The sequence below is a fragment of the Ursus maritimus genome, unplaced genomic scaffold (assembly GCF_017311325.1).
Source record: "Ursus maritimus isolate PB19 unplaced genomic scaffold, ASM1731132v1 scaffold_8, whole genome shotgun sequence".
Lineage (NCBI taxonomy): Eukaryota > Metazoa > Chordata > Mammalia > Carnivora > Ursidae > Ursus > Ursus maritimus.
In genome coordinates, this window is record NW_024426996.1 from 66672850 (window position 1) to 66693617 (window position 20768).

Genomic DNA, 20768 nt, shown 5'->3' on the forward strand with positions numbered 1-20768 from the left:
CATCTGAGGTTTAACAGAGGGGAAGCAGAGAAAAATCAATAGTCCAGGCAGATGGAGACCTGAGGGCACCTCAAGGACTTACATGCCAAGTTAATGTTGGCCCGGGCTGGGGAACCCGAAGGAGACGGAGCACCCCCAAATCTCGAACAAATTATTTTATTTGTGAAAATTATTTTATTGTTTTAAAGTTTGGAACTAAAAAAAAGAGGCGATCGTTGACAGATTCCAGTTGTTCACAATGAAGTTTAAACAGGCTTCTATTGAAAGAATTCTGACCTTTTTTTTTTTTTTTTTTAAGTCATTGCCACTAACAGGATTAACACTGTTGTCGTTTCCTCATCACTGCTAAGGTTTTGGCTCCATTCTTAATTCTTCATTGAACTGTTTATTTGTGGGGCTTAGAAAAGGAATGAAAAATTCCTTAAAAACTCCACGTAAAAATGAAGAGTTGCCATGAATCTTATTCAGAAAGAAGGCTGAAAAGTTATTTCCCTTCATTTCTCTAGACATGTGTGGACCACCCTACCCTACTAGAAGATTGCAGTATATAAAACAGAAAGGCAAAAATAAATTAATAACAGAATGTTCCTCTGTAATTCTAGATTGCTCTATAGAAATAAATAAGACATATCAATTTTTGCGTTCTGCTAAGTCACAGATAGGGAGAAAGAAAGATGCCTTCCTTATCAAGGCACCATTTTATGTTCGCAAGCAAACGCACAACAGAAAGGTACTTCTATCAGTACTATCATTTGCCATAAGTAACAAAGAATACTCGGTTTTAATCTTGGTGAAGTCACAGACCCCTGGGAGAAGCTGAGGAAAGCTTTGCTTTCGGTTGCTAGAAAAATCCATAAGCACACATAGGTACTACATTTTGCCTGCAATGTCAAATACTCAGACTCACTGAAATCTGTGCACATGCTACTAAGAGGTTTACTAGTCCTACAGAGTTAAGAAGTCTAGGGATAGTGGGGGTGCCTTGTCAAAATCACAGTTCCAAGCCGAAAAATACCACTTAGAGAAATACAGATGTCCAGACAAACCTACTTTCGTCCTTTGAATACTCTGAGCTTGGCTGTAAGACACTCTATTATTCTTGTGTAGCAGAGTGGCTGAAGGAGAGAGCCAGTGGCATCTGTCATAGGTGCCAAATATAAGAGGCACAAAAACATCGCTAGTAATATAATGAAGGAGAACATGAATTTAGAGGACTTGTCTCAGGAAGAGTCCTGTGAATGGAACTAGTCTGAAAAAAAAACTTTAATAAGCTGCTTGGGTTGGTGTTATGAACTCGACTGTATGCCCTAAAATTCATGCGTTGAAACCCTCACCCCCAACGTGACTGTATTTGGAGAGAGAGCCTTAAGGGGGGTAATTAAGGTTAAATGAGGTCCCAAGGGTGGGTCCCTAATCTGTTAGGACTGGTGACCTTGTAGGAAGAGGAAGGGACACCAAGAGCTCTCTCTCTCCACACACAGAGGAAAGGCCACGTAAGAACAGAATGAGAAGGCACCACCTACAAGCCAAGAAGAGATCTCGCCAGAAACCAACCCTCTCAGCACTTTGATCTTGGACTTCTAGCTTCCAGAACCATGAGAAAACAAATTTCTGTTGCTGAAGTCATCAGCCTGTGGTATCTTGTTCTGGCAGCCCAAGGCAGACTACTGTAGGTGGGATACAGACTCCTTCCTCACCTCCCCCCCCCCCAATCCTTCATGCTGCCCCTTCCAAAGAGAAGGTTCCCCTAACAAGTAGTCCCTCAACTAGTGTCCAACAAAGGAGGCTTCTGCTTGCTGGATTCCTGTTTTGCTGAGTTGCCTGAGGCAGCCCAGGGAGGAGGGGAGCAGGGGAGGAGTAGATGCAGCTACCGGGGGGTGCATTTTCTCTGCCCTCCCCTCCCCTATCCTCAGTATCTCCTCCATAAAAAGGCTAAAGGAATATTTGTGTAACATTTTGAAGGGACTCAAGTTAGTCTGTGGGAGGGCTTCAGGCCAGTCCTGCTGGAACTTAAATGCCACACTCTCCCTGTGAAGCTCAAGGGGCACACGTCCTACATTCACGGGCAGAGATTTTTCAGTAGGATTTGAATTTAGGATGCTACGAACGCATCTACACTGGCTGGGGAAATGGTCTTCTCCTTCTGCATCTGATAAAGAGCAGGCAGGGGACTTCTCAGCTATCAGTCACCCTGGTTGTGGCCCCTTGGATCTCTCTCCACTGCAATCACCATCAGGCTTCTGGATTACAAGTAGTTTCCTTTCCGTCTTCCAAAGGCTTCCGAGTTTTGGGTTGTATCTCTTCCAATTTTTAGGTTGCCACTTTTGTCAAACATAATATATACTTTAGAGATCATAAAAACTAAATATATTCACTGTAGAAAATTCAAGCAACAAAGTGTTGCTTTTGCTATTCAATCCAATCCCCGTCCTCTTTGGCCAACAACTTTTTTGGAAACATATAGAATTTCTTTTTCCTAACCTCCCCACCCCTGAACAAGTAGACATACTTAGCAAGAAATAGTACAAGATCTATGATGAGTCAGTCTCTCTTTTTCACTAAGACTTCACAGGAGTGAAAGAAGGTGGTTTCCAGATAAACTTAGTTATTCTGCCACAGGATTTGGATTAGATTCTGAAGTTCAAGCCCAGGGGCCAAGAGCGAATGTTAGATGGAGGCTGAGGAAAAGGCAAAAGGATGAACATTCTGAGGCAGAACGGGGAGGGGGGGACAGATCATACAAGCACTGGAACAAGGGCAATCTTTTGTTGAGGTATCAGCAGCCAGGAGACATTCTTGATCTTTTGCAAGCAACACACTGAAGTAGGGGTGTTTGAGTAAGGGAATGTTTGCATGCACAACACGTGTGTGTGTGTGTGTGTGTGTGTGTGTGTGTGTGACAGAACCAAAGATGGGAGGGTGAGAAGAAGTCCTCACTATTTCCCAGCCCAGAATTATAATGACCAGTGAACTACAGTGCTAACAGTCACCATGCAGATCAGAATACTTACAAAGTTTTCAGACTTTCTAATCCCTTGAACATCTTATGCTGAACATTTTCCAAACGATTACTCGTGAGAAGTATTTCATTGACACCCGATGCTCCTTCAAATGCTCCTTCTTCAATGTCTGTAATCTTATTGTTGCTGAAGTTTCTAAATAAAAAAATTGTTGAAACAAGATTTTAAGCTATTTCTTTTTAACAACGAGGGCAATGAGACAACATATTTGATCATTTTCTTCTAGTGAACAAGGTCTTTCATAATTTCCACGCTTTTCACTGCCCAGCACACTTGAGGGTCTGAAAAGACACCGCTTCCCATTCCATCAATTCAAATTGATGATAGTACTGAGGGAGAATGTCAGTGGTGAAAAATACCAGCCCGATCAATGTCAAAATGATCTGCAAGGGTCCTCAGGAATATAAAAATCTTGAGGTCCGGTATTGAGTTGTATAAACCTTTATGTTCAGCACAAAACTTAATAAAGAACTTTAAAAATAAGTGTCCCTGATAAAAACTATTGAATGAATTAATGACTAAAGAAGGCAGTTGTGTAGAGAGAAGAAGGATGGGTTAAATATGTGAGCATTTAGACTGCATCAGAAATGTATCTGAATATGGGTTTGTTCCCAGTCAAACCTCTCATTGTAAGTATGTGTCGAAACAACCAACTTAATTGTCAGTATTTTGTATAATACAAAGCACAACAATGCTTGTCCAGAGGGCAAAAATATCCAGTTGATGGAACACCTTCCTATAGGTTCTATCTTTCTCTTTCTCATGTTCACTCCAAGACAGGGAATGCCCCCCAGAACAAGGGTCGTTTTTATGTGTCATTTTATTCCTCTCAGAGCATTGCATGCACTAGTTGCTCCATAAATGTGTGTTGAATTGAAAGATATGAATAAAATGAAAGAGCAATCCATGTCAGTGAAAAGGAGAACAATTAAACAATAAGAAACTCTTTGGGAGGCAGTATAATATGGGGGTCAAGTGCACAGGACATAATCTGCTCTGCCACCTACAGTCAATGTGACCGTGGACCACTTACACTAGAAAAGCAGGTGTTACAGAGCCATACTCCTTTCCTCCTTTTGATGTTTCCTCTTCTATGAAGGTTGTTCCATTGGCCTGACATGCTTGACCCCTGTTCTGTCCCTCCCTCTCTCCTCCTCAGGGGAGAGGAATACTGTCTGACTGCTGTTGGAACTGCTAAGTTTATAAACTTATTTTAAAATATGAGTTGTGGATATGTAGTAACACAGATAAGCTATCAAGCCAGTTTACCAATCATTAATTTTGACTATCTTCTAATGAAAGTTTAATGAAGCAAAAAGTCAAATAGTTGACATGAATGTGCTGAAAGAGATAGAACAGTGTGGTTTAGGGAATAGAAAAGGAAGTTACAAAACACTACTGAACCCATTTCTAATGAGCTTAGATTGCCGAATTCCTGCTGTGGCCACATAACAAACCAGCTGTCTGAATTAAAGTAAGACGCCAGGGCTTTGCTACAGAAAATGTGGTTGGCATCCTTGAATACATAGAAAAGAGGTGATTACTCAGACTTCCCTCAGAAATTACCCTAAATTCATGTCACAGGTACTTATTGTAGGGAAATTTCTCCAGATCTTTTATAGTTTCCAATTTCCAAAGAAATCTGAATAAAACCACACAGGGATTTAAAAAACATAACAAAACACCACAGAAATTTTAAAAGGCGGCTAATGCACAGCTTACATTTTACGTAACTGCGGAAGTTTCTTGAAGATTCCTGTAGCTTCCAACACCGTGAATTCATTATTATTGAGACGCCTCAGAAAAAAAAAAAAAAAAAGAAACAAAAGTTTCATCACCAACAGCCATGAAGGGATTAAGTTTTACTTCTCATACAGAAATGTAAGATCATTTGGGGGTTATTCTGAAGTAAAACATAGGACACATTTCACAGAAAGTCTGTGGAAGTACTGATTTTTTCCCCATTTCACTCAAATTTTAATGATCAAAATAAAATATTAAGAAGCACACAGTAAAGAAAACCAATTATCAAAAACTGAAACCAGCTCTCATTCATAATCTGTAGAACAAAGTTTCTCAAACTCTTTTTCCCCACTATCACCCCTCCCTCAAAAGTATTTTTACCCGAGGAAGCATTTTAGACCATTTTTCCTAATCACTGGCTCCATATATTTTTTACTAACAGCTTTTACGCTATGCAATTTATATGCCATAAAATTCACCCTTTTACAGTGTGCAATCTAGTGGTTTTTAGTGTATTCACAAAATTGTGCAACTATCTTTGCTACCTAATTTTAGAACATATTTGTCACCCAAAAGAAAAATCTCATACCCATCAGAAATCACTTTCGATTTGTTTTTCTCCCTGCCTCAGTCCTTGGCAACCACTAAACTACTTACTGTGTCTATGGAATTCTCTATTCTGGACATTTCATAGAAGTGAAGTCTTTTTGTGGCTTTTTGTGCCTGGATTTTTTTTTTTAAACTTTGCATAATGTTTACAAGACTCATCCACGTTTAGCATACATCAGTACCTCATTCCTTTTATGGCCAAATAATATTTCACTGTATGGATATACCAATTTTGTTCATCCATCTATCAGCAGATAGATATTTGGGTCGTTTCCACTTTTTGATTATCATGAACAATGCTGCTACTAACACTTGGTGTACACACAAGTTTTTGTGTGGATCTATATTTCGATTCCTTTGGATATTTACACGTGCAAAATTGCTGGGTTACATGGTAAAACTACATTTAACAATTTGAGGAATAGCCAAACTATTTGCCAAAGATGCATCATTCTTATATTCCCCAGCAATGTATGAGGAGTCCAATTTTGTTTTTGTTTTTGTTTTCGTTTTTGTGGCCATTTTAGGGCATGTGTTACCTTATTGTGGTTTTGATTTATGGTTTTGTAATGCTTGATGATACCAAACATTTTTTTTTTTTGGTGCTTATTGGCCATTTGCATATCTTCTCTGGAGAAATGTGCATGCAAATAATTTGAGCACTTTTTGATTGGGTAATGAACATTTTTATTGTTGAGTTGTAATAACTCTTAATATATTCTGGATATAAGTACCCTATCAGATATATGATTTATAAATAGTTTCTTCCCAGTACTAATTTTTAAATGTATAATTTACAAAATCCTTAATTTCTTAAAATACACATACTTTCCTGACTAATAAATTACAGGCTAGTGCTGTAATTCTTAATTGACAAGTAAGCCTATTTAAGCTGTTATCACACTGGAAGATACAAATTGAATTGTTTGTAATAATATTGAAAATATACACTACTCCCTACATGACCATAGCAATAGAGTTTAAGCCTTTTACTACAGGCATAGTCTCCACACATTCCAAAACATCCTGAAGCTTTGACATAGATTCAAAAACTAACAGGAATAATAATAATAATAATAATAATAATAATAATAATAATAATAATAATAAAGCATCACTATAGCCACAGGGAAGTTTCTGTCATCTCTTTGAAAGCATTGCATTATTTTTAAGTATTCAAATTGTTTAGGATTCATTAAGTAACAGGCACGAGTATAGGCATAGTGGGAGATAGACTATAAAACACAATCCCTGTCATCAGGGAGTTACAAGCTAATTAAAGACAAAAGGATTATACAACCATAAAAGGACAGCCAACTTTGCAAAGCAGTTAATGGCAAAAACCAGATGGTGCTATACATAAACGTTGCCAAGACGTGCAGAAAACAATGAGATTTCACCAAGTTTTTCTTGAATTTTTAGAACCCTAGCATGACTTTTATAAATAAAGTCACTAAAGGCCAACTGTACATGGCGTAGAATCTGTAGATGATTCAACAACATATTTTAGCAACTAGTATGTGCTTGGCCTGAGGTAGGGTTATAGATATGCATCTGATCTCATTGTCCTTTCAGCTTTTCCTGCTACGCTGTCCACTGTTCAGGGAAAAACTATCCTCTGTGCTTTAATACTTGATAATCAGTGAATTCTTCAGTCAGTGAGGTAATAAAGCCAATAAAGTCTCTCTCACTGAATTTGTAATTAACAAAGATTCAAAATGGTAACTCTCCAACTACTTTCATGGTTGCTGCAGAAGACTATATACCTTAGAAATCTATTACATGTTTAGAAATGGGCGTGGGCATAAATAATACCCAATACATGAATATCAAAGGAATATGTTCTTATTATTAGCATTAGGAAGAACTAACTGACTTTTTTTTTTTTTAAGATTTTATTTATTTGACAGAGATAGAGACAGCCAGCGAGAGAGGGAACACAAGCAGGGGGAGTGGGAGAGGAAGAAGCAGGCTCATAGCGGAGGAGCCTGATGTGGGGCTCGATCCCATAACGCTGGGATCACTCCCTGAGCCGAAGGCAGACGCTTAACCGCTGTGCCACCCAGGCGCCCCAGAACTAACTGAATTTTGAGAGGCAAATTAATTTCTATAGTCATGTCTTGGACAAGAAAGATGAAGTATGATAGCCTCTAATATCTCCTGGTTACAAAGAAGGGTTATGGCCATGTGTGTTAATTAAAATCAATGTAATTCTTGAAAATAAAACGGAAAGACAAAAATTCCAATGCTATGATGTTTTGGTTCCCTCCCTCCCAACCCGGATTTTGTTGGGAGGTGAACTCACAGCTCGGCAGTGTACTGGGGAATGTGGTCTGGGATTTTGGTGAGTTTTTGATTGGAGCAGTCTACGGTGGTTCCTTCACAGCGGCACTTTTCAGGGCAAGCCAAATCGGCAAAGCAGTCCCCACTTAATTTGGATCGATAATCTTCTGTACCTATTGAGGATTCGAGGCAAAAAAAAAAGAAAAAAAATACTGAGTCTAAAGGTTTGAATATTCATAAATTTGTAGGAAGAAAAATAGTAAGATAACTATAGATTATGCAGCAGGGAGACAACTTGGGGAATTTTTGGTCAATGGATGTCAGGAGAGGGTTAAAACAAGGGCTTGGAATTTGCTGGAAAAAAGAGTAACCAGATTCACAGGACAGGAAACATTAATAGAGATGAGCTTTTCACAGCTGTACTTTCTGCTGATCCGGTTATGAGCCATTCTAGCCTAGTTGAGAGCTTATCATACAATGGCTATCAATTGTTACAAAGTTTATTTTTTTTTCTCTGAGTCAAGAATTTAAAAATGTATCCAGTAAGAAACATATTCCTATGTATCATTTCAAATTAGGGCTTTCAAGGCAAATAGATGTACTCAGGTTTTTAAATTTTCTATGGTCTTATATTATTCTCTCCCTCTCACATAATCTTCGGAAACGCCTAAAAAAGCCCTCTTTTTCATTTTGATTTTATAAAAGGAGACAAGTAAATCCTGATTTAAGCCTCAGCAGCTTGTCATGCTGTAGAAAGCTGCGTGACGTTCCATGGTGCTTGACGGAACCATGTTTTACTCATACCTGGCAACCACATGGTTAGATCAAGCACAACAGAAAATCTCGCTACATAATCACTACACCATCCACTAGGCCAAGGGTAAGACCGAGAGGAAAGATGAAGGGAAGCAGGAGAAAAAGCTACAGACGTTCTGGAAACGTAATACTGTTTACATGACATGCATTCTTCCCGCAGAATGTTTATGACCATAGTAAGAGTATTACTACCGAAGATTTCCTGGAAACACAAAGAAGGGGCTACACTGAAAGGTGCCTCCACTGTTCCTCAGAACTGCAGAAGGGAAACAACAGCTTTCGCGAACAACATCCAGGAAGAAGTTGAAGGTGAGCTACAAGGACAACAGAGAAGCTCAAAAGATCTGTGGTTTCTTCTTCGGAAAAAAAAAAAAAAAAAAGGCGCAAAAGACCGAGACTAGAAGAAGGTACATCAGGATTGAAAAGGGAGGACATTATGTTTCAGATCAGACACTTTTACTTACAGCCAAAATGGTGAATTCCTGCAAAAGTAAAGATCCCCAAGAAGGAAAGAAAGAGTAATCCCAATTAAGATTAATCGACACATATACAAAACTAGCGAAGGTCTCTTCCTTCTTTCCTTACTATGGCAATTAGAGGGGGATGGCATAGTATGACAGCAATCGTCATGCTTTGCAAACGTTTGTAGTACTTTTTTGAAGCACAGTGCTCTTACAGGAAAAGCAATGGCATACAAGACGCACAGCACAAATTAAGTTCTTGTCGATTCCTTTAAATGATGGGCTCTCTGCAAGATAGATTTTCTGTTGAGTTATCACTATAATATCTAGAATGCCATACAGAATGGTGGTAGGCAAGTAAACATGCAAACGTAAGTGAAAAACAAATCATGGCAATCTTCAAAAACAAATACATCTGGATTAAGCCTTACGTTGTGGCTTACATGCTTTTTAATGACCTTTCCAACTTATAAATAATGTCACTTAGTGGAAATGAAATCAGAACCTCATACAGTTGTAAAGCTGAATATAATCGTTTCGTTAGACTTGGCAATTAATGCCAGGGCATTTACTAAGGAAGTGTTGTCCCGTAGTTTAAGCTTTCATTTTAAAAGCGAAACGAAGAAATGCTGGGAACAGAGGGCTAAATGACAGGTACATCAGGTATCTTATATTTAAAACAGTCTGCATTCAATGCAATGACAATGATGTTTCTTTAATGGAGACTCTATGGGTAGGCTAAAATTTTAATATAATCTAGGGACAAAAAAGGAGAAAAAGCCCAAAGGATACTTCCGAGTCCTGACTTCTATTATTATTGGTTTAATATAAATTGAATGGTCAGAAATTATTGACAATTAAGCCATGATATCACATATACAATGTATTTCCAAAAAAACCTATTCTGACTGCTGTCAATAAATAGGTAAAACTGTATCAGAATTTATGAAAACAATCTGCCATTTGATCTTTAATTTGTGAATAAGAAATATTAATTTCTAAATTATTCATAAAGTACATTTAAATGTAATTAAATAATTTGGTATCAATTATATTAACTGCCATAATTTAAAGATTTTAGTAATATTAATGCTGTATCCTCTAGGTGTTCTGGTGTTTAGAATATGGCTTTTTTCCAGGTAAGTAATAGCTATCAGATGACTTTCTGCTTAGCAGTGAGGTAAAAATAATGAATTTTAAAGATTGCCTATGAAGGCAATCAACTGTTCTAAATTCAACATGTTATTTCTTATGCAGCTAGTGTAATATATAAAATATTATTGATCATTCAAGCTCAAAATGAGTAATAAAACAAAATCTGTTATATGCATAAAATTATTCAAATTCTAATGGCAAATAACACATATCTCCTTAAAACACAGACCAAACCCAGAACTCTTCTTAAAAAATCAGTATGGTTTTTGCATGCTAACACCATGTAACTATCTCCTTACTGGTAGTTGTTAAAATATATGATAGTCTAGAACTTCCCCAGGAGATGGTAAATGTAGCCAATCAATTATTAACATATATTTTTATATAATGGTTTAAAACAAACAAGTCAAGAGGCATTTTACACAACTGGCAGGCAAGGAAAAAAATAAGTAAACATATTTCAAAGAGCTAGTTCCAGAATCATCAGCCTTGAGAATGTTAAGATTGTAGTGGTAAAACATTTCAATTACTTTTCTAAAAAACATTTCATTCATCTGCCTAAATTATTCAAGGCATTTAGTGCCCAGGAACATCTGATGCTTTCAGAATGTACGTCAGTATTGTTTCTGTAGAGTTACATTGTCACTCCAGGCCTGCAACAATGTTAACTCACAAACAATGTATAATTGCATGTCAGCAAGCAGGAAGTTGCTGTCTTTGTATAAAAAGTGAAGCAACAGTAAAGCAAAATAAAACAAAAAGCAAGGGGCACTTTTTTAGTATAAAGAATTATATTTAAAAAAGTAAATTTCATGGAGGACAAGGCAATTCTGTGTGTTTGTAACTGATTTCATGTAGAACTAGTTCTTTGACAACAGAGAAGTCTCTGTCTTTAAAACTAGCTCAATAAGCTATATTTTAAAAACAGGTTGAAAGATCAGATATCCAACATAAGGAGAGAAAATGATTTAAGTAGAAGGCTACAGGTTCAAACATTTTAGCTACTGTGAGAAATTTTAGATAATGCGCCAAAGTGAGAGAGGAAAAAAACGATGGGGGTTTAATAATATGTCTAACATCAGAAGCTGCATGCAAAGGTCAGGTTTTCAGGAAACAGCTACAAGTGGTCTATGCAGAAGTCAGTCTATCTACAGAGTACCCACTGTACTTTCAAACGCATGCATATCAAGGTTTCAGAAGCTATATTTTATAAGGTGAGGAAAGGGTGTCTGCAGTTAGTCCTACTACCGAGCAAAACCTACCTGGAATGAAATACTGTTCTTTAGCTAAATAAAAAAAGAGAAAAAAAAAATAGAAGATGCACCTGAATGTCAGCAAGCAGAGATATGAGTTATATTAGATTAAGAATGGACTAAAGGTACTATAGATAATTAAGTGAACTATATTTACAGCAGTGGCTGAAGTATAATCATGTACAGTGAGTAGTAAATGTCTCTAGAACCATGGACAATAAACAGCTTTGTTTTGATATTAGCTTTTTAGTATGAATTCACTGCCGAATGTGAAATACCCCTGGAATAGTTAGATAGCATACTACTCAAAATATACAGAATGTAGTTTATCATAAGAACACAGAAAAGTAAATTTCAAGGAAGTAAACCTTTTATTTAATAGTAACACAATGGATCTATATTTGGGTTTTTATAAATAAATATAATATTCCCAAAATGCTAAAAGATGGTCTTTTTACAAAAAAAATAAAAATAAAAAATAAAATAAAAATCCTCACAGTCCTATTTAAAATAAGAAGGTGAAAAATAAGTGAACACATTTAGTGTGAGAATCAAGGGATCAGGAAATTTTCCCCCTACGTCTGAGCCTGAGCAAATCACATAATCAAGTCTCAGTTTACTTTCTGAAGAAATGAGAACATGACTGATTACCTTAAGTTTCTCAATGGAGAATACAACAACAAACATGAGACTTAGCAGACATAAAAAAGTATTCTGAGCTAAAGGGCCCCTGTTCAGTTTGAACCCTAAAAATACAGTATGAAGTATCCAGGCATCTTATTTCTTGGCTGGTAGCCTATTTGTTATGCTGGATATAGTGTTAAAAATATTACATATAGGAGTGCTATATGAATTGTGTCTATAGTTCTCTTTATTTTGTTCTTTATAGACAGCAGAAAAATAAGTATATTCTATAATGTTTGGTAATTCGTCTGAAGACCAGTTGTCTCTAGGTCTCCATAACCACTGTTTTTGGTAACACAGGGGAAATGTCACATGAAGTAAGAAATTACCTGAACAACGGAATTTCTTGCTTTTGATTTGTCCAATTCTTTTGTTGGCCAGACGCCGGGGGCTGGTGCAGCGGGCACCACTGGTCTCGATGGGGTTGGTATGGAGATAATCCGCCAGCCACTTGAGATGGCAGTCACAAATAAAGGGGTTCTGGGCCAAATGCCTTTCAGAAACACAGACAGAATACTTTTATACATGACTTGCAATGAACTCAAGTCTCAAATTCACAGTGGGGACAGCAGTCATCGTATTTGATCCAAGCCATATATACATACATGGTCTGAATGGCCCGGAGAGGTGAAAAAGTCCCCTTGGCAATGGTCTGAAGCTTGTTGTCGTACAAGGAGAGAAGGTTCAAGTTGTGCAGATCCTGAAAAGCATCTACCCGAAGGCAGTTTATCTTGTTGGCATTCAATAATCTGTTTGATCAAATAGTTGCAGAATTAAAGTGTAGCATCTCCTTAACCCACCTTCAAGATTCTGTCCTTCTTGAGAAATACAAGAAATCAAGAAATCACATTTCTCTGAACCTCGACACTAACATTTTAACTGGAATAATTTATTTTATTTTATTTTTTTTTTAAGATTTTATTTATTTATTCAACAGAGATAGAGACAGCCAGCGAGAGAGGGAACACAAGCAGGGGGAGTGGGCGAGGAAGAAGCAGGCTCATAGCGGAAGAGCCTGATGTGGGGCTCGATCCCGGATCGCCGGGATCACGCCCTGAGCTGAAGGCAGACGCTTAACCGCTGTGCCACCCAGGTGCCCCTAACTGGAATAATTTAGGTATCACAGGTGGAAGATATTCCAGATAAAACAAGGATCATGTGGTTTAATGAATGCCTGAATCTAGTGGTACTTATATATGTATTCAATAAAAATTATTCAACATATTCTCTGGAAGATGAAGAGGCAGGGCAGTAGACAAAGGTGGATGAGACCCAACGTCTCCTGTCAAGGATGCCATAAAAAAAGTCATAGAACATTAGTCTCTCTAGTGGCTCTGTGAAGAAGTTCAGTCTATTTTCAAAAACAGAAGCCAGAGTGAGCCTTTTAAAACACAGATCACTTTCTCTCAAAGCCAGGCAGCAACTCCCAAATTGCTCTGAGTGAAGCCAAGGTCCTGACAAATTGCCTCAGCGCCCAGTAGGACCATTAGCGCCCCCCTCTGAACTCCGTGACCTCCAAGTTCTCTCCCGGGGCCGCTTCTGCTCCAGCCCCACATGTCTCCTTGTTGGGGGGCTCTCTGCTTGGAATGTTCTTTTCCCTGCTGTCTGACTATTCTGCTTTTTGAGTCTGTTGCAATCTTATCTCCTCAATGCAGCTACCCTGACCCCTCTCTTCACCCATCACCTGTGTTTGCCCCGCCTCAACCTCTAGCACACTCAATTTCTATACTATCATCTGTTTGTTTTTCCTATTTTCTTAAGTACATATTTCTCTCCGTTGCATATAATTCACTTATTACATTATTGCTGTCATGTGTAGGTTCCCTCAAGATAGGTATTTTTGTTTGTGCCTAGCACATTTGATATGCCCCATAAATATGTTGTTGAATACACACTTCATGATCCTCTTGGAGAGTGACACGGTTCATAACCCTATTAAAGGCCCTGGTCCTATATTATAAATATCCATTTAACTTGGTTTAACAAAATATGCCATAAACTCATTTTTCTCCCAACATGCTATCAATATTTGACTTAAATATTCTATGGAACTGTGGTTTACAAATCATACTTGGGCAAACGCCATTCTTGTAGGTTATATGGAATTGTATCTGAGCTTTGATGCATAATTGGACTCCCTTTGGGAATACACCTGCCCTGCCCTCTACCTTCCTCAATGCTCTGGTCTATCATGGCCACATGGGAAGCTCACCATTTCCAGAAGCTTCCACCCACCTAAAGTATTTCTTCCTCTAGGTCCCCAAGGAAGTTATTCTGTGCTACTTAGTCTTGGCACCTCCTTTCTGTAAGCCTACATGTTTGCCCAAAGGTGGATTAGTGCCCTCCATGGGCAAAGAAATTTTTTTGATACTTTTTTCTCTATTAGCAGTTACTTTACTGCTTTGATACTTAAGACTTGAACAAATATTTATTAGCTCAAAAAATGTGTGTCCTGTCATTTGGGTTTGTATGCCTTCCTATTTAACACTCTAAAAATGTTTTCCCTTTTGTCCACCAAGAATCTCTATTTTTAATTAACATAGGATATTTCTTCTACTTTACTTGCTTTTTAAAGTATGCACACACAAATCTGTGACTTCCTCGGGGTAATTCTCTTTGCTCCCCCCCTTTCTTTTTTTAACCTCCCTTTAAGGACCTGACATTTTGGCCTTCTCTGTGGTCCTCATAATAGATTTTTAAAAGTTTAGGAACTGGTTTCAGGTATGGACTGATAATCCCATTTCTCCACTCTGCATCACAACACAGGTCACACTGACTGTATTCCCCAATGTGTCAGTGAACTGAAGGAGTCAGAGAGCAGAAATAAGGAGAAGGAAAAAGTGGGAAGCACTGAAGACAACTGAAGAAGATCCTGTTTTGAGCGGTTTGTACTTACTGTAAATTATGTGGTCTGCAAAGCAGGAGAAAGAAAGTGTGGCACACACTTTCTTTTGTCCTTCCATTTACCTACTTCTTTTCCCTAGTACCTCATCTGTCCAAGCAAATCTAAGATGCTTAACTAAGTTCTCAGCTAGCCATAAAAAGACAAGTGTGTGGCTTTAGCCCTGGCAGGCTTAGGAACAGGCCTTAATCTAGAGGCAACATATTAGGCTGAGGGACAAGGATAGCTTTTTAAGTCAGATTTATCTCCATACAGATCCCATGGTTTATGAACCTGGTTGTTACATCAACCACCAATAAGTATGTCTGGAAGGAAAAAGAAGGTGCTATTTAAGTGTTAGTACCAGACAGGCCAGCGATAGCCAAGAGACTACACGTAAATGGCAAAGATAATAGTGCTAGGAGAATGCAGAAGAATGACAGAGAAGCAAATAGCATGCAGGCAGTACCTGGCTATAGCATCCAGCTATACCTATAATGTGTATAATGTATACAGAGTCATTGTATTAAAGATCAGAAACAGTATTTACTGAGCCCACCTCAAGGGTTAAAAAAAAAATTTGAAACCATATAAAGACATTAGGCCACAAGGATCAGTATTTTTCATGACTTACTGGACTAGTATAAAATCCAATTATTGGGTTATACAGTACTAAAGAGATAGGAAGAAAGAGACCAGAGAGAAATGCAGTAAAATGCAGAGTACTATACATAGTAAGCGTAAATATGGTTTTGTTAACAAGTTGCTTCCTTTGTGTGCTTCTGTGTGTGTTGTGTATGAAAACTGGGTTGTGGTATAAAATATGTTTCTGGAGAATGATGAAAATTTAAAACATGAAAACTAGGATATGGTTATAACTTATATTTATCAAGTAAGGAAAAAGATCTACATTTGGGGTATCTGTGGGATTAGGAGGAAATCTTTGCCAAATCAATGATACAAACCCAACACCAACAACTGTGTATACGAAAGGAGAAAGTAACATTTTAAACTTGAGAATTTTAAGGTGGACTGATGATGAACTAATTGAGAGAGGACATTGCCTCATACTCATCTTTGTATCCACAGCAGCCCCAAATGAGGAACTCTATGTATGTTTGGTGATCGGAACAGAATTTGGTGATCGAACACTAACCATCTTAATACTAGTGTATTTTTTCCAATTTCCTTTTCTATGAGCATTCACTAAAACATTTGTGGTCAGGTTTTGATCTTATACATATAGGTATAGTAAATTCTTCTTTTGAGACAAAGGTGTGGTAGTTATTGTCTAAGCAGAATGGTTTCTAGAAGATGCAGTCTAGGGATTTACAGATAATTTTTTGAGTAAACACCAGTGGGATGGCTCCCGCTGTGTTCTGGCCCTCTGCACACCACCTCTGGATCGGGGACATGGTATTTCAGCATTGTCCCTCCTGCAGATGCTTTGGACAAAGGTGGATAAACCTAACACTATGTCACTCTCCTTCCCAACTATTATTAAATCAAAACAGAGAGCTTCACAAAGGGCAGAGACCGCACCAGCTTTTATTGACAGAGTGGCCAGGAAGCATACATTTGTGACAGGGTGGACAGAAAGGTTTTGAGACAACTTCAAAGTGCCGTGTCTTCAAATAAATAACACCCATCAATGTTAGCTGCACTAGACTAATCTTTTCCATTTCATTAAACTATGTCATCTGAAGTCTTCATGAGACTATAAGAGGGTACACTGACTGAAATATAATGCTTGGTTCAACAGATCAGAAGCCATCAAATACTTACAGTAACTGTAAGGAAAATAGTCCTTCAAATAAACTTTTTGGGAGTTCCGTGATTTTGTTTCCATAGAGGACACTGAAAAAACATGATTTAAATGAAAAAAAATCAGACATCAAGCCGGCATAACAAATTGACCCAACACATATGTATTCAGGCATATAGGAGGTTAGTAAGCACTCCATACATCATAAAAGCTACAGCTGAGTAAACAAACTTCAATCTGCAAATGTGTTTTTTCCTGATTATAGATCAGATATATGCTTACGGTAGAAAGTTTAGAAATTACTGAAAAATAGGGACACCTGGGTGGCTCATTCAGTTAAGCAACCAACTCTTGATTTCGGCTCAGGTCCTGATCTCAGGGTCATAAGACTGAGACCTGAGTTGGGCTCTGCACTCAGTGAGGAGTCTGCTTAAGATTCTCTCTCTCCCTCTCCCTCTGCCCCTCCCCCACTTATGCTCGCTTTCTAAATAAATGAATCTTTTAAAAAAAGAAAGCACTAAAAAATAAGAAAAATTAACAAAGATGAACACAATTCATAATTTTATTGCCCTTTCTTAGAAATGTCCACTGTTCAGTTGCCACGTTTTGTAACACACACACACAAACACACACAGAGTTCATATGAATGAGTGCATACTATAGTAACAAAAGAGAACACTAAATGTGGAATCCATTGCTGATTAAATGGATGAGTTTTAGGCTTATCATACTGGTAAAAAGTGAAAGGAATCTAGATAAAGGTAAGGTTTTTGTTACATAATGTGTATGCTTGAGAAATGTAAGATCTGGGAAGAAAGTGATCACATATTAATATGATTACAGGAAAATGTTTGAAATGTACGTTTCTCCAAAAATATGAACAGGACTGCATCCTCATGGTATCCACCTCTGATCAGCTACTAAGTGTAACCACCAAGTGCAAGCACCATGGCCTAGTCCCTTCAGTCCACCTGGCGCCTAGCAGTGATTTGAGCATGCAGTGACATTGTAACATTGGATTGATGAGTGATCATTGTTGGATGGGTGAGATGAAGAAATAAATTAGAAAGGGGACAAATTAAGGAATAATTACAAACTGGATGAAATGAGGGGATTTCAAGAACAAATGAATAGAAATGTGTTGATTCACCATACTGGCTATGAATAATAAGTCTGAAATGATGCCTATCTACTTTTAACCCCCAAAAGGAGGGAACCACAATTATGAATAGGTAAAGATAGAAATTATAGTCCTTAGGGAGACAATATGGCAATATATATCAAGAGCTGTAAAGACATTTACAAAAACTTTTACTTAGTTTCATTCTTAGGAGCTTAAGAAATAATCAGAGACAGACAATATTTTATGCACAAAATGTTAATCATGGTATAATTTACAGCAATGAAAAAATAGACACAAATAAAATGTCTCCAAATCCCAAAAAAAAGTATTAGTTAAATGCATATTTCACATTGACAAAAATCATGTTTTGAAGAGTATTTAATGACATGAAAGTGTTGATGATAAAAGGTTAAATTTGAAAAAAACATAATAAAGTAGTATATTATATTATAATTCTGTTTAGAAAAATATATACCTGTATACATAGGAAAAAGCAGAAAATCTCTGGATGGCAGGCAATTAAGTATTCAGAGGTGATTTAATTTGCATCTACATATTTTTTCTTTATTTTTTTATATTCTCTACAATGATTTTATTTCTTCTGAAAATGAGAAAAATAATTTTTTGGAAAGGGCATGAAGGATGTCATAATATGTAAAGGAAAAAGCTGAAATAAGAATCTAAATAATTAATATGTTTGGCAGTGGTGCATTTCTGTTTGAAAAGGAAGAAAATAATACAAGAGAAATGAATATGAGTGAGGGAAAAGCTGTTGTTTCCTTTTAAGATGTCAGTGAGAGGTGGGATGTATTACAATAAAGGAAGGAAATGCTCAAGGGAATAAATAAATATAGCTGGACACTATATTGTGTAAGGAGACATTCCATTTGTATAGATCCCGGTGGTATAGTGACATAGTTCACTTGTGCAGAATATAGATGCTTTGAAAAAGGTAAATCAATTAGAGAAGGAAACCATTTAAAAAATCAAATAATGAAAGAGTGAATTCTGTATTGTTAGGGTCAAAGAGGTAAGGGAATTAAGAAAGAATAAGCAAAAATAATTGTATTTTTTTAAGGTCAAGAATAAGAGAAGAGAAGGCTTTTGGAAACACATGAGCAGATGAAGACAGCACTTTTCAGGATATTCAATGCAATACCATTCAGCTGATTAATTGAACAATAGCTATCATATACTTATTATGTGCCAGAAGCTTTTACTAGGTTCTAAGCTTGGTGTCCAATTAAGCTGAATCCAACTGTTACTTGTTGAATGATCATCATTTGCCCTTGTACCACCAGACTAATACAAGTGAGGTGAGTGAAGCATTATCTCAAAGAGCAACCCAAAACAGCAATTTTGAATACTGAAGGAGTTTCATATTTTGAGCCCATTGAGATATAAAAAGGAAATAGGATGCATATAAATTGTGGGGGACCCATATAAGAATTAAGGAGCAAATTATGGAACTAGAAATCAGAAACTATAAGAAAAAAATGTGGAAAGAACAAAAATACATGGAAGTAAAATAACATGCTACTAAATGGTGAATAAGTCAACCAAGAAATCAAAGAGGAAATTAAAAAATACCTGGACACAAATGAAAATGAAAACACAATGGTCCAAGATCTTCAGGACACAGAGAAAGCTATCCTAAGAGGGAAGTTTATAGCAACACAGGCCTTCCTCAAAAAGCAAGAGAAAATCTCAAATGAATAACCTAACCTAACATCGGAAGGAGCTAGAAAAAGGAAAAATAAATAAAACTCCAAACCAGTGGAAAGAACAAAAGAAAGAATGAACGAACGAACGAACGAACGAAAGAAAGGAAGAAAGAAAGAAAAAGAAAAAAGACTGGAGGAGAATTAAATGAAATAGAAACTAAAATAACACTAGAACAGATCAACGAAATAAGGAGCTGCTTCTTGGAAAGATCAACAAAATTGATAGACCTTTAGCCAGACTCAAAAGAGAGAAAGAGAGAGAATACTCAAATAGACAAAATCAGAAACAGTAGAGAAATAACAGACACCACAGAAATAAAAAGGATTGTAAGAAAATATGATGAAAAACTATATACCAACAAATTGGACAACTTAGAAGAAATGCATAAATTCCTAGAAACATATAGCCTCCCAAATGGAATCAGGAAGAAGAAGAAAATTTGAACAGACTGATTACCAGCAATAAAATTGAATCTGTAATTAAAAAAAAACAAAAACAAAAAAACCCAACTTCCAACAAATGAAAGTCCAAAACCAGATGACTTCACAGGTGTATTCTACCGAACATTTAAAGAAGAGTTAATACCTATTCTTCTCAAACTATTCCAAAAAATAGAAGAGAACGGGAAGTTTCCAAATTTGTTCTATGAGGCCAGCATTACCCTGATATCAAAACCAGATAAAGACACTACAAAAAAAAAAATAATAAAAGAGAGCTACAGGCCAATTATTCTGATAAACATGGATGCAAAAATTCTCAACAAAATATTAGCAAACTGAATCCAACCATACATTAAAAAAATCATTTACTATGATCAAGTGGGATTTACTCCTGGGATGCAAAGGTGGTTCAATATTTGCAAATCAATCAACATGATATATCACATCAACAAGAGAAAGGGTAAAAACTATATGATCATTTCGATAGATGCAGAAAAAAGCATTTGACAAATTACAACATCCATTCATGATGAAAATCCTCAACAAAGTAGGTTCCGAGGGAACACACTTCAACATAATAAAGGCCATCTAAGAAAATCCCACAGCTAACATCATCCTCAATGGTGAAAAACAGATCCTTTCCCATAAGGTCAGGAACAAGATATGGATGTGCATTCTCACCACTCTCATTCAAAGCCCCAACCATAGCAATCAGACAAGAGAAAGAAATAAAAGTCATCCAAATTGGTAAATAAAAAGTAAAATTTTCACTATTTGCAGATGACATGATATTACATATAGAAAACCCTA

General features: G+C 37.0%; 1 protein-coding gene across 2 annotated transcripts in view; it reads right to left on the bottom strand.

The window, feature by feature from the left end:
* SLIT2 (slit guidance ligand 2) overlaps nucleotides 1-20768 on the bottom strand; it is a 344854-nt gene that overhangs the window by 71348 nt on the left and 252738 nt on the right. Inside the window, exons 12-18 of one of the 2 annotated variants that reach the window (XM_040625100.1) lie at nucleotides 16691-16762; nucleotides 12630-12773; nucleotides 12354-12517; nucleotides 11350-11373; nucleotides 7678-7828; nucleotides 4743-4817; nucleotides 3012-3155 (exon numbers count right to left, since the gene is read on the bottom strand). In XM_040625100.1, coding sequence (XP_040481034.1) covers nucleotides 3012-3155; nucleotides 4743-4817; nucleotides 7678-7828; nucleotides 11350-11373; nucleotides 12354-12517; nucleotides 12630-12773; nucleotides 16691-16762 — 774 coding nt within the window. The remainder of the gene's footprint in view (nucleotides 1-3011; nucleotides 3156-4742; nucleotides 4818-7677; nucleotides 7829-11349; nucleotides 11374-12353; nucleotides 12518-12629; nucleotides 12774-16690; nucleotides 16763-20768) is intronic. The other variant, XM_040625101.1, reaches the window with a different exon arrangement.